This window comes from Vombatus ursinus, unplaced genomic scaffold (genome assembly GCF_900497805.2).
Source record: "Vombatus ursinus unplaced genomic scaffold, bare-nosed wombat genome assembly UNPS02014770.1, whole genome shotgun sequence".
NCBI classification, from domain to species: domain Eukaryota; kingdom Metazoa; phylum Chordata; class Mammalia; order Diprotodontia; family Vombatidae; genus Vombatus; species Vombatus ursinus.
The window spans coordinates 27,639,126-27,652,804 of NW_020954548.1; the positions used below are offsets into that span (position 1 = coordinate 27,639,126).

At 42.5% G+C, this 13,679-nt stretch overlaps 1 protein-coding gene across 1 annotated transcript in view; it reads left to right on the plus strand.

The window, feature by feature from the left end:
* Positions 1-901: 901 nt before the first annotated feature.
* The window catches only part of LOC114043926 (histone-arginine methyltransferase CARM1-like), a 243,762-nt gene continuing 230,984 nt past the window's right edge, over positions 902-13,679 (plus strand). The window contains exon 1 of the mRNA XM_027863178.1: positions 902-1,106. Coding sequence (XP_027718979.1) covers positions 902-1,106 — 205 coding nt within the window. The remainder of the gene's footprint in view (positions 1,107-13,679) is intronic.

The window sequence follows — 13,679 nt, forward strand, 5'->3', positions numbered from 1 at the left end:
TGTCACCATCTACACGAGGCTTGTCCCAGTTCCCAGAATGACTGGTACTCACCCTACCCACGGCCTCCGGCTTTTCTCCCCCGCCACACACACACACACACACACACACACACTCACACACCACTCCTTTGTATAAATTTTGTATTTCCTCATCTTCACCGGGTGTTTTCCCTGGTAAATAAATGAGATAAGATCCTTGAGATATTGGGAATGTTAGGTTCCATTTTTGTGTCTATTCTCAAGAACCTGGCATGCAGCAGGTGCTTCATAAATGCTTGTTGAAATGAATTAAATCCAACTGAATTGAATGTGCTTCCAGGATTCTGTTCCGGGAACCAGTCGGCCCATAAAAGAGCTCTGACCTCCTTAGCTTTCCAAACCCCGCCCAGCTCTGGCCTGAGGGCCTCACCTAATCACTTTGTCCGTCAGCTAGTGCAGCCCCAATGAACAGCAGGTGTCACCCTTTTGCTTCCAAACCAGAGTTCCCACCAGGTACTTGCCAAGCGCCCCAAGCCGGGCCCAAGGAGAGTTCCCCACCCGTGGCGTAGCGGCGTGCGGCGGGGGCACGTCTAAGTGTCCCTGTCCCCACGCGCGCGGAAGGACATCCACGTGGGCCGCTGTTTTCTTCCCGAAAGGAGGGGCACCAGAGGCCGCTCTGGCCTGGAGATGCCAGAAGGAGCCGGGAGGCGTCCTGGATGCTGAATTGGTTCGTCGCCGCCCAGCTCCCGCGGTCTCTCTCGCTCTCCTCCGTCTCCGGCCTTCGGGCCGCCGACCCAGTTTCCCGCAGCAGTGCTGAAGCGGTATCAGCGGCAGTCGCGGCCGCCGGGGCTCAGTGGCGAGCGAGAGCTGAGGCTGCTGCTGCTGCTGCTGCTGCTGCTGCTGCAGCGAGTGCGCCCCGACCATGACTGCGGCGGCGGCCGCAGCTGTGGCGGCCGCTGCCACTGACCCGGACCCGGACCCACAGCCGCTGCGGTACCTCGTACAACTTCACTTCGTAAATGAGGAGCAGCTCCTGGACGGCCTGCAGCCCTTCCGCCGCAACTCGAAACCCCTCCTGCTGGAGGTGCATCTTGGGGAAGAAGATGCCGACTTGACGGTGACCGATGGTGAGTCCTAGGTGCCCTGACCTTTGCCCAGAACTTGGGATGTAGGCCAGCGGATTGGGTTTGGGAGGGTTAGTGACGCCCCTGGCTTGGGGGGATGGGTAGCACGAGACTAGAAGAAGGGGCAGAGTTGGGCCGAGAAAAGTGTAGGAAGTGAGGCAGTAATAAGTGAGAGGGTCTGAGTGAGGGGATTCATGATAACCGTATTTAAAGGGCTGTCACCTGCAAAAGAGATTAGACTTGTTCTGCTTGGCCCCAGGGGGCAGAAGTAGAAACAATGGGTGAAAGATGCAGTCTAACAGATTTAGGATGCAAGGAAAAGCTTCCTAAACAAGTAAGACTGCATTAGGAGTTAGTGAGCTCTCCATCCCCGAGGTATGGGAGAATAGGAAGTGAAAGAGGGTCTGCACGCAGGAGTTGGATTATCACCTGTTGGGGCTGTTGGAGACGGGATTCCTATTCAGGGACACGTTGAAGTAGTGGACCTCTCTGAAATCCCTTCCAATTCAGTGGATCTTTACTGCAGTTTAACAGAGGATGCCTTGCTCTAATTTCCCAGCCCTGGGATAGAGAATTAATAAAGGAAGGAGGCTTTCTATAGGACTCCAGGAAGAGCCAGAAGCTGAGGACTCGCAGTGGAACTGAATGAGTGAGGTCCCTTTGCACTGGTGGTCACAAGTTCTAAAAGAAGCTAGGCTCAGGGAAAGGAGAAGACTAGAGAACTGGAGGGAGGGAGGGGTCCAATCACATCTTTTAAGTCCTAGGAAGGTTTGGGTAGATACCAAACAAGGAGCCATTCTACAGCCAAAACCTGGGGTTGAAGGCCTATGAAGTATGAAAATTGATCAACTGGCATTTATTAAGTTCATATGACAGTGCCAGGCAGGTAAGTGAGGTTTTGTCCTCTAAAAGACAGAAAAGGCAAGCCTCATTTGTAAAGGTCAAAAACTAGTGGGAGGAGGGGATAATAAGAGTTGCTTTTTCCTTACTAAGAGTTTTAACCACTATCTCTTAGACCTGCCTGGGTTAAGGTGAAATTATTTCAAAACTGACTAGGAGTAACCAAGAAGTAGAAAAGGACTAGGAAACACAAGGAAAAAACTGCCCCTGGGCTATTTGGTTGTAGTCTACTTTCATTAATTTGGGCAGCATTGAGCACCAAGTATGTGAGTTCTTTTGCTAGGCTGAAAAATCATTTCCCAAGGACAGAGAGATGAGGACAGGTGTCTATCCTTTGGCGTGCTTGCCCTTTTTTAGGATCACCAGATAATAGCTTTAGAGTTGGAAGGGACCTGAGGGATCATTCAGTCTGTCCCCTTCTTCCCCCTTCTTTAAAACAGATGAAGAAACTAGAGCACAGAGAAGTCAAGTGACTTTCCTTAAAGTCTTACAGGCAGCATTAGCAGAGTCAGGATTCAAACTTAGCTGATTTTCCATCAAAACAATGTCATATTATACTGTGCAAATCTAATTTCATTTTTGGAAAATTTTGCTAGACTAGCCAATCAGTGGGATGCTATAGATACATTTGCCTAAATTTCAGCAAAGTATTAACAAAGTTAACAACTCTCTCCTGTTGGGAGCCCCCAACCTTGCCACTGTCCCTGGACAGGAGGTCTAGTCAGCATACTGGTGGATGAATACCATCCATAATGATCAATAAGCAGTAAGTTCTACCCCCAACCCCTTCTTCTGGGTCCTTGGGAATGATTAAAAGAATTCCAATTAATAAGACTAAACACAAATAACCCAGCAAGTGTTTTTTAAAGTGTTCGACAAATGTTTATTATGTGCCAACAATATGCAAGGCACTGTTATTTGTTGGACCTAGAAACATCCACTGACCTCAAAGAGCTTGCATTCACTAGCGTGATACACTATGTTCATAATTAAGTAACTACCAAGTTGTTTCAAGAAGGAGAAAGGTGACTGGGGCAAAGGGTGCAGTAGAAAAGGGATCAGTAAAGATCTAGCCTAGGAGGTGTCATTTGAGATGTGCTTTGCAGAAACCAAGGGATGCTATCTAGAGGTAAGAAGGGAGCCCATTTCAAACATGGGGACCACCTTTGAAAAGGCAGTAAGTCATGTATAGGGAACTAAGTAGGCTTGATGGGAAAAGAGAACCTGTGAAAAGGAATAATGTGAAATAAATCCCAGATTATTTCATTTTCTGATCCAGCTAATTGACCCTCTACCTACCTGAAAAGTTTGTGTTCAGGCTTTTCTAGAACACTACTCTTATTCCTCTGGATCAAGCAGGTATCTCAAATCACTTCCTGCTATCATTGATACTTTAAAATTTTTCTGGGTGGGGTAGAAGGCACAGTGTAATGGAAATATGGAGAGATGAGCCTGAGAAATAACTCCATGCCTTCCCTGACACCTGGAAGAAACAAGGAAGGAGGGAGGGTGAAGGGAAAGAGGATAGAAGTACAAGAAAGAGAGTAGGAAATCATGTAACAAATCTCTACTGTGTTTGTTGGGAAACCTCATGATGAGGAGAGTAAATTTATAAGGAGTACCATAAGAAGAAACAGTGCTATGAGGCTAGAAGAACTTAGACTTAATTAGGAGACCTAACTTCCAGTATTCATAGAACTTTGGCCAAGTCACTTTAATTCTCTGGACCTCAGTATCCTCACCTGCTAAATGGAAAGATTGGAATAAACCATAGAGCCATAGATTTAAATTTCAAAGGATATAAAATTCCTTCCAGCTCTAAATTCTGTTCCTAAAGTCATTTTTCAAATTCAGAATATATTAGCTTTCTATCATTATCTACTTGGGATTCATTGATCTTCTCCATCCTTAGAAAATTAACCTGATAACTTTTCCTAACATAATCATTCCTTCCAGAAGGCCTTTTTTTTTTTTGGTGAGGCAATCAGGTATAAGTGACTTGCCCAGGGTCTCACAGATATTAAGTGTCAAGTGTCTGAGGCCAGATTTGCACTCAGGTCTTCCTGATTCTGGGGCTTCCTGATTCTATCTACCACGCCTATCTAGCTGCCCCTCCAAAAGGATTTTAACAATAATTTAGTCCATCCCCTTCATTTTACAGTTGAAGAAAAAGACCTGGAGACATGAAGTGGGATCATAGATTATGGAACTAAAGGGGTCTCTAGAGAATATCTAGGCAGCAGAACTTAGAGATGTGAACACAGGTCCACTGGTTGTGCTCTTAATCAAGGACTCTTGTTTTTCATGATTTTCTTACATCACTCATTTCTCTTCCCAGTTTTTCCTCTACTTCTCTTACTTGCTTCTCAAAATCCTTTTTTGAGCTCTTCCATGGCCTGGGACTGATTCATATTTTTCTTGGAGGCTTTGGATATAGGAGCTTTGACTTTGTTGTCTTCTTCTGATTGTATTTTTTGATCTTCTTTATCACCAAAGTAAGATTCTATGGTCTGACATTTTTTGTGCACTTTGCTCATGTTCCTAGCCAATTATTTGAGTTTTAAACTCTTTGTTAAGGTAGGGGTCTGCTTCCAGTGTGGAGAATGTACTGTCCCAAGCTTCAGGGGTTTTGTGCAGCTGTTTTCAGAGATGCTTCTAAGGACCTGCAAATTTCCTGTTCTTTCAACGTGGTATGATCAAGGGCAAGGTGTTTACTCCTTTCCTGGCCTGTGCTCTGGTCTATGAGTGACCACAAGCATTCTTTCATGCCTTGAAACTGTGAGGAGGATTCCCTCTCCACTGCCACTACAAGCTCCACCATGCCAGCGCTCCTCCTTGCCCCAGGACCACCACCCAGAACTGTGACCTAGATCCAAGCACCGACAAAGCAAGAGATTCCTACCTCAGCACCATCAAAGAGATCCCTGCAATTCCCCTATGATCAGCCACTTGATTCCCCCTCCATCTGTAGGCCGAGAGCTCCAGAAGCAGCCATCACCCTGGGGCTGCGCTGGGACTGGGGCTGGGACCGAGCTCCTCTCTCACCATGGTTCAACAGACCTTTCCTACTGACCTCCTAAGTTGTCTTTGGCGTTTGTGGGTTGAGAAGTCTGGAAACCACCACAGCTCCCCTTGATTCAGTTCCCTGAGGCCTGCTCCAGGTTCATTGAGGCCTGGACTTTGCCTGCATGCCCACGCTGAACTATGCTCCTCTCCCAGCCTGGTGCAATAGTCCTTTCTAATTAACCGTCCAGGTTGTCTTGGGCTAGAAATTTGTTTCACTCTTTTTGTGGGTTTCGCTGCTCTAGAATTTGTTTAGAGTCATTTTTTACAGGTATTTTGAGGGGTTTGGGGGAGAGCTCAAGCAAGTCTCTGCTTTTACTCTGTCATCTTGGCTCTGCCCCTTAATCAAGTACTCTTAAGTGAGGTGGGTTTATGTTAAGCTACTGATAATAACATCCCCTTGGTGACCAACAGAACAATTTTTGAGACAGTTTTTGACAATGGAACTTGTTGGTATGATTTTTTCCTGTAGCTGTGCAAATGAAATTGATTTAGCTCCCAGGCCTTAACTCTTAAGTGATTTTTCTATGTTCTGCTCCCCCACCCCCTCAAAAAAATTAAGCATAGGTCTCCTGGGAAGGATGTTGGCTAATATAGCCCTTGTAACGGTTTACCTAAAGCCTAGACCAGAATTGGGGAACCTGTATCCTTGAGGCCACATGTGGCCCTCTAGGTCCTCAACTGGGGCCCTTTGACTGAATCCAAATTTCACAAAACAAATCCCCTTAATAAAAGTCTAGGCCCTAGACTATTGGTATGTGGTGTATTTTTTTCCTTATAAAGTGGCACAGGAGGTCAAGCTCCATTCCAGAGGGATCTAGAAGGGAAAATGTGGTAAAATAGGATGTTCCTTCATAGAGGAAGACACATGGAAGATGAAAGGAATGGAATGAAACTAAGCAAAAATTTTCTGTGCATTCCCATTTTTGGCCCAGTAACCCCTGAAGCCCATATTCTTCCTCATGTAATGTATTGGTCATGACAGCTAATCCGTTCCAGGGGCCTACCATTAAAAACCTGTTTTGATGCTTCAGAGCATGGGGGTGACTGGGATCTCAAAAGCAATGCCAGTACAGTGGGAGGTCTTTCAGATCCTATCAAGCAGAAGAAAAGTTTCAAGTAGGGATCAGTGATGAAATTCATTCTGTTATTTGAGAACTTATATAGCTAATTTCAGAGAGGGCTACTTGGGAGCAAAGGGGGAAGAGTTAGGAATGGCCTGGTCTAAGAGGTAGTACCTGAGTTGTGCTTTGAAGGAAAGTGGGTATTCTACCTGCCTACTTTGCCATCAACTTGATAGAATAATCTAGTGGACTGCACAGGGGTGATATTTTGGGCATAGTAACTCCCAAAGACCATGCCAATACAAAAATGAAGAAAGGTAGCAATCTGCATCATTAGATGGAGTACCTGGACTGAGAAAAGTCACAGGACATCAATAGAGTGAATTAAAATTTAGTAGCTAAATTTGCCTTATTTTAGAATTAACATCATCAACAAATAGCTAGTATTTATATAGCACTTACTATGTGTCAGGTACTGTGCTAAGCACTTTCACAGATATCTCAGCTGATCCTCACAACAGCCCTGGAAGGTAGGTACTATTATTATCTTTGTTTTATAGTTGAGGAAACTGAGGAAGATGAAGGTTAAATAAATTACTTGCCACACAGATAGTGAGTCTCTGAGGCTGGATTTGAACTTGTGTCTTGCTAAGTCCAGGCCCAACATTCTATTCACCACCTAGCTGCCTTCGACTATCCGTGAATAGTTTAGGGTAATAGACCCTATTGGGGGAAGGGAGGAACATTTTCAAAACTTTGATTTGAATGAATTGATTGGTGAATTCTTAATAAAATTTTGACATCCATAAGATGGAGGGGGGAGCAAGGTTATTGGGAACCTAACTGTAAGTATTGCTACCAAAAACTGTACTATTGCATTGAAGGAAATTACAAGCCTCATAATAATGGCACCTTTATCTCTAAAATGTGCTATATTAAGCTGTTATTAAAATTTTGGGATTGATTTATTATGTTTAGATAATTTCATCAGCAATTTAAAATCCTCTGATCCCTCACAGGTGAAACTGCTCCCTTCATAACTATATATTTTTTCAAGATCAGTGATTTCAATGATACTGGGAATTCTCAATGTAGAAGGCCCATCACCAAAAGCATGTCAGTACTATTTATAATTCATGGTCTCCTAGAGTTCCTGGGGGCACTGAAGGGATGGGAGGAGTCCCAATGCTCTTGAGATCATGGAATCATCAGTGTAACTATACTTTTCATATTCAAAATACCAGTCTTTAAAGTGTTTGAATGATTGATAAACTTAAAAAAATAACTTTACAAGTAAAACTTACAAAAACTTGCAAACTTACAAAAAACTAACTTTTTAAAACCTTTGAAAAATTGATTGGCTTTTAGAAAGTATCCAAATTAGTGATACTGATCCCCTTCCTTTAATGTCTTCCTAAGTGTACTTTAGTGTCTTAAGATTCACAAAACATTTTGCAAAACTTTTGTGGAGTGGTAGGAGGAGGCAGCAATAATATCGTAGAGAAAGGGCTGGCTATGGAATCAAGGAAAGAAGGCTCAAATCCTGCTTCTGACATATATTTCCTTTGTGAGCTTGAGCAAGTCATTAAAACTCACTGGCTCAGTTCCTTATCTATAAAATGAGATTTCCCCAAACTCTGAATCTATGATTTTATGAAATAGGTAGCATGAATATTATTATGCCCATTTGACATGCCAAATATATATAACCTGAGAGGTTATAGGACTGCCCCACAGTCATATAGTTATTAAGGGTATCTATCTGTCAGCAACTAGGTCTCCTGAGCAGGGGAAGTAGTGTGATAAGGTGGGAAATGATCAGAGGACATAAGGTCACATCCCATCTCTGTTGCTTACTGCCCATGTGACCTGGGGTAACTCGCCTAACTTCCCTGAGCCTCATTTTCCTCATCTGTAAAATGAAGGGGTTGGACTAAATGGCATCTGAGGTGCCTTTCAGCACTAAAACTATGATCCGGTAACTCTTCCCATTTGTATTCTCAACTTTGTTACTTTTTCTTGAGGGAACAGAAAGTCTTTTAATTAAATCACAAGAAGATAATGAATAAATGAATCATAGATAATGAAGTGTATTTATAATGGTCTCAGCTAGTGGATTCCAGGGGATGCCAAGGGCTGTTTTCTCCTAGCTGACAATAGTCATTTAGGTCGGTGTGATGGGAATACATCTTTCCTTGACATTAGTGACAGAGAATAAGTGTGGTATGGTAGCCCTGAACTTGGGAGTCAGAATATCTCGCCCTACCATTTAGTAACCGTGCAACTTTGGGCAATGTGATTGGCATGTCTTTATACCTTGAGATTTTTTTTATTTGTTTTGTTTTTGAATCTCTATAAAATAGGGTCAACAGTACCTGATATCATACTCATAAGGATGTTGTGCTAATTAGTTATATGAGAAATAGAGCAGGAAAGTGTTCTGGAAACTGTATAGTGTTGTGCAAATGTAATGAATTAGTAGACAGCAGACTTCTGCAGAAGCTTCTTCAGATGTCTCATCAAGGGGTGAAGGTGTCCCTGTGTTCTTGAAGGATGCTCCAACTGAGGGACAGCCCTGCCAATCTTGAAAAATCTTTTGAGTTTAGAACTTGGCAATGTGTGTTATCTGAAGAGCAGCTGAGCTAAACTGGAGAGGCTGATCACCCAAAGGTGATAAAACATGCAGCATGAAAGTTACTTTTGAGTCATTCTCTTAAGACAAACTTAATTGATTGACTCTTCAGGAAAGGCAGTATGATACGAGGCAAGGCCCCATAGGTGGGGGTGGGGGGATTGGTTTGGAGGAGAGGGGAGACAGACTGAGAGATCCAAAGTCCCATGGTTTGAGGTTTAGGTGTTCTGGAGGAAGGAAGGAGAGAAAAGACCCTGGAGTACCACAAGGTCACTGTTGGGACCTTGCTTTCCAAGAGTTTGGGGAGAAAAAGGTCAGGGCCTGGTCTGAGAAGAGTTCAGGAGGAGTCATGGGGAGGAAGAAGGTTTTTTTTTTTAAACAAATTTTCTTACTATCTAGGTGCTGAACGTCTATTGTTTCTACTGCTTTCACTCTCTAAATTTGAATGTTCTGAGGTCAAGCCTTGGTCAAATCAATCAGTAAACATATATCAAGTGTGTACTGGTGTTTCAGGCACTGTGCTAAGTGCTGGGGATACCAAAAGAGGCAAAAGACAAACCCTGCCCTCAAGGAGCTTACAATCTAATGGGGAGACAACATGCAAACTTCTACAAAGCAAGTTATACACAGGATAAATGGGAAGTAATTAACAGAGAGAAAACACTGGAATTAAGAGGATTTAGGGAAGGCTTCCAGTAGAAGATTTTAGTTGGGTCTTTTTGAAGGAAACTATGGCAGTCAATAGTCAGAGTGGAGGAGGGAGAGTGTTTCAGGAATGGGGGACAGCCTAAGAAAATGCCTGGAGCTGAGTGATGAAGTGAGATGTTCCTGGAAGAGCCAGCAAGCCAGTGTTACAGGGTCAAAGAGTATATGTTGGAGAGTAAGGTATAAAAAGACTGGAAAGGTAGAAGGGGGTTAGGTTATGAAGAGCTTTGAATGCCAAACAGCATTCTGTATTTGATCCTGGTGGTGATAGGGAGCCAGTGGAGTTTATTGAGCATGAAGGATGACGGTCAGACCCTTGTTTTAAGAAAATCACTTTGGTGGCTGAATGGAGGATGGATTGGAGTTGGGAGAGACTTGAGGCAAGGGGACCAGTTGGAAGGATATTATATTAGTGCAGATCATGATGTGCAAGGGAGGGGTGGGGATCATCTTTATTTTCACTAGCCTGTAACTGAAATTTAGCATTTCTTTCAATTATTCAATAGCATCCTTCTGAGAAGGAGTCCATCGGCTTCATCATACTGCCAGAGGCAGGCATGACAGGTTAAGGACCCTGGTTCTAGAACCTTGGCAACAAAGGAAAAGAGAAACATAGGCTGGTAGTTACCTTAATATTCCAGTAAGAATGGCATTTTCTGTGCCTTCCTTGATATGTTCTGACTGGCCTTTTTCATGGAGTGCTTTATTTTTCCCCTGGGTGTTGAAAATGTTGCATCTGCCTAGAGTTGTAAGATTGAAAATATTGAGTCATACATGAGGAGGAAGAAGTAAAGAGTAAGAGGTTATTTTAATTGGTATAACTAAATGCTTTATTTAAATGTAGATTGTAAATTAACTCTGCTGCTCCACTTCTTCACTGGGTCTGGGGAGAGAGAGTGGTGTGTGTGTGTGTGTGTGTGTGTGTGTGTGCGCGCGTGTGCGCGTGCGCGCGTGCGCTCGTGTGAGAGAGAGAGAGAGAGAGAGATAGAGGATGTGGACACATGCCTTGATTGAGGATATTGAGCCCTAAAAGGAAAAAACAATTGGGGATAACAAAGGGAAAACTGATTAATCAAAAAGACAAGCATGCATAAGTAATCTCACTGTAAAGGTTACTTGTCAAGTCAGGCATTGATTTTATGATTAATGCATAGCAAGGATGACAGTTTTCTGTCCTGGAAATCACACTTGACAGAGGACAACATGGTAAAGAGTAGTTATGAAGTATATGATCCTCTCCACAGTTTTTCTTGTCTCTAGCCCCTCCTTTTCAAACCTGCTAAAAACCTTTCACATATGTGACCATGACACTCTCCATGGTTCCCTATTGTTGTTGTTGTTGTTAAGCCATGTCTTTGTCCATGGGGTTTTCTTGGCAAAGATACTGGAGTGGTTTGCCATTTCTTCCTCCAGTGTTTACCTATTTTACAGATGGAGAACTGAGTCAGATAGGGGTTAAGTGATTTGGCCAGGGTCACACAGCTAGCAAATATCTGAAGCCAGATTTGAACCCACATCTTCCTGACTTCAGGCCTAGTGCTCTCTCCACTGCCCACTAGCTCTATTAGCTGCCCACTTCTCTATTACCTTTAAGATAAAATAGCAATTTCTCAGATTGGCTGAGAGAAGACTTTGAAAATTTGACTCCAGCATACCTTTTCAGTCTTATTTCCCATCATTATCCTTCATATATTCTTCATTCTAGACAAACTGCCCTACTGAGTCTTTGCCAAACTAGGCATTTCACTCAGTGCCTTCATACGGGCTGTGCTCCATGTCTGGAATGCACACCTTCGTCTCCTGGATCCTCTAGAATTTTTAGGTTCCTTTGTAGTTCAGTTCTGGTGCCACTTCTGCATGAAGCATCTTAGTTGCTTGCTTCCTTCTTGAATTATTTTATACTTATGCAACAGCCCCTCTGTACGGATTCACTCCCCCAACAAGCACCAGTACTGGCAGGTTGGGCCTCCAGAGAGGCAGCTGTTACTACTCCCACAATTCTAGATCTAACCTTGCAGGTGGATGGCTTCCTAATCTATTACTCACTAGACTATACTGGTATGCTTCCCCTTAATTAACAATAAGCCAGTAGACTTAGTTTTTTAGCAAAGCCATTTACTAAATAGCGTAGTAAAAAGTGCTTACTTTGGGGGGGGAAGCATTTTTCCCTAAAGAAAAAACCTGGGACACATTTTTTTCAACAAATATTGCCTTAATAGGGGTGGAGAGATAGAATGTTCATCATTTTAAATGACGATGCTAATCAGCCCCATGTGCAGGAAACACATGTAGCCAATGCAACTCATGACTACAAACCAGCATGGTTTCAATGTCCTTTCCTTTTCTGAAGAGTCTCATGAAGTTTGATGTGTGATATGATGTCAGAGACAGACAAATTTGCAGTTTAGCTGAGCTAAAGGCAGCTATGTCTTGGCTGGACAAGTGACTCAGCTATTCAGCCAGGAACATCACTTGGGGCTTACTCTTTGATGACAACTGCAGTCTTTTCATCATCTTCAGCCACTGGCTTGACTAGATGGTACTTGGCTCTTTCAGCATGGGCATTGAACTAGGTTTGGCTGAAGCCCCTTAGACTCAGAGCATCAGATATGAACTTTGTTACCGATAGGCATAAGGCAAGAGAGAGCTGGGCCCTTTGCTAACTCTTCCTAGTTAAGAGCAATTCTTCTCATTAAGGAACTCTACCTTTGTTTAATGTGATCCATCACATGTAGTCAGCTACATGCCAATATCTGGCTGAGGTTTTATGTAGATGAGAAACTAAGGACAGAGGTAGAAATGCAATCTGTGCTCTAGAAGAAGTTCAGTTTCTCACCTGCTCTTCATATGCAGTTAGCCTCAGCCCCTTTCTAAGATTTGGAATGCTTCTTTTGCATCTGAAAGGCCTTCCCTCTACATTTCTATGTGTGCCTTCATTTTATCCTTATTATGGGGTCCAAAAGGGATGTTGTCTATAACATGAAAGTAGGGAAAGAAAGCAGAAATTAGAGAAGCCATATATTCTCCTCAGCCTCCAGCAAGCTTTAAATTTCATAAGCTCTACTTTTTAATAACTTATAGTGCAAAAGTAATTTTTGTAGGAGTGTGATGGGGGAGGGGAAGGACTGAAAAGGAATCTTTATAGGAAAATGTTTATGTGCCTTCTACAGCAGAGGTTCTTAACCACAGTCAATGAGCTTAGATGGCAAAAATTTATATCTTTATTTTAGTAAAATTGATTCTGTTTGTAATCCTAATTTTTTTTATGTATTTAAAATCATTATTCTGAGAAAAACATTGTTTTGAAGAAAGGATCTGTAATAGGTTTTACCAGATGGCCAGTGGGGCCCACAATACAAAAATGGTTAAGAACCTCACTTTAAATGAACAGGGCAAGACCATGATAGGACTAAAGAAAAGACAGATAATGGTATGGAAAGAGCATGGCAATTGTAGTTAGAGGACCTGAATTCTTATTCCAGCTTCTACATGGGTGCCCTTCAGCAAAAGGTTTCAACATATCTTTAAAATGAAGAGTTTGGGATAGATCAGAGGCATTAAATTCTCAAACTCGGGGCCCCACGTGGCAGAGTGCACTGGAACTAGATTAAAATAGAATTGGGAAATGTTTAACAAAATAAATAAAAATGCAATTCAACATAATGATAATTTGTGGCTTTCTAAGTCATTATGTGGCTGAGGAAACCATTTCTATTTGAGTTTGACACTACTGGACTAGATTATTTCCTTTTTTGCCATGCAAAATATATTTCCATGTTAGCCATATCACAAAAAAGCAAGAAAAAAAATAAAGAGAGAAAATTATACTTCAATTTGCACTGGGTTCATCAGTTTTTTCTCTGGAGGTGCATAGCATTTTTTCATCTTGAGTCATCTGGAATTGCCTTTGATCATTGTATTGATCAGAGTAACCAAGTCTTTCAGAGTTGACCATCATTACAACGTTGCTGTTAGTGCGCACAGTGATTCCCAGATCTTCTCACTTCACTTTGCATAAGTTCATGCAGGTGTTGTCATGTTTGTTTTGTTGGGGTTTTTTTTTTTCTGAAACTACCCTCCTCATCATTTCTTATAGGACAATAATATTCCATCACAATCATATGCCACAATTTGTTCAGCCATTCCGCAGTTGATAATGTCCAATTCTTTGCCATCACAAAATGAGCTGATATAAATATTTTTGTATTTTTC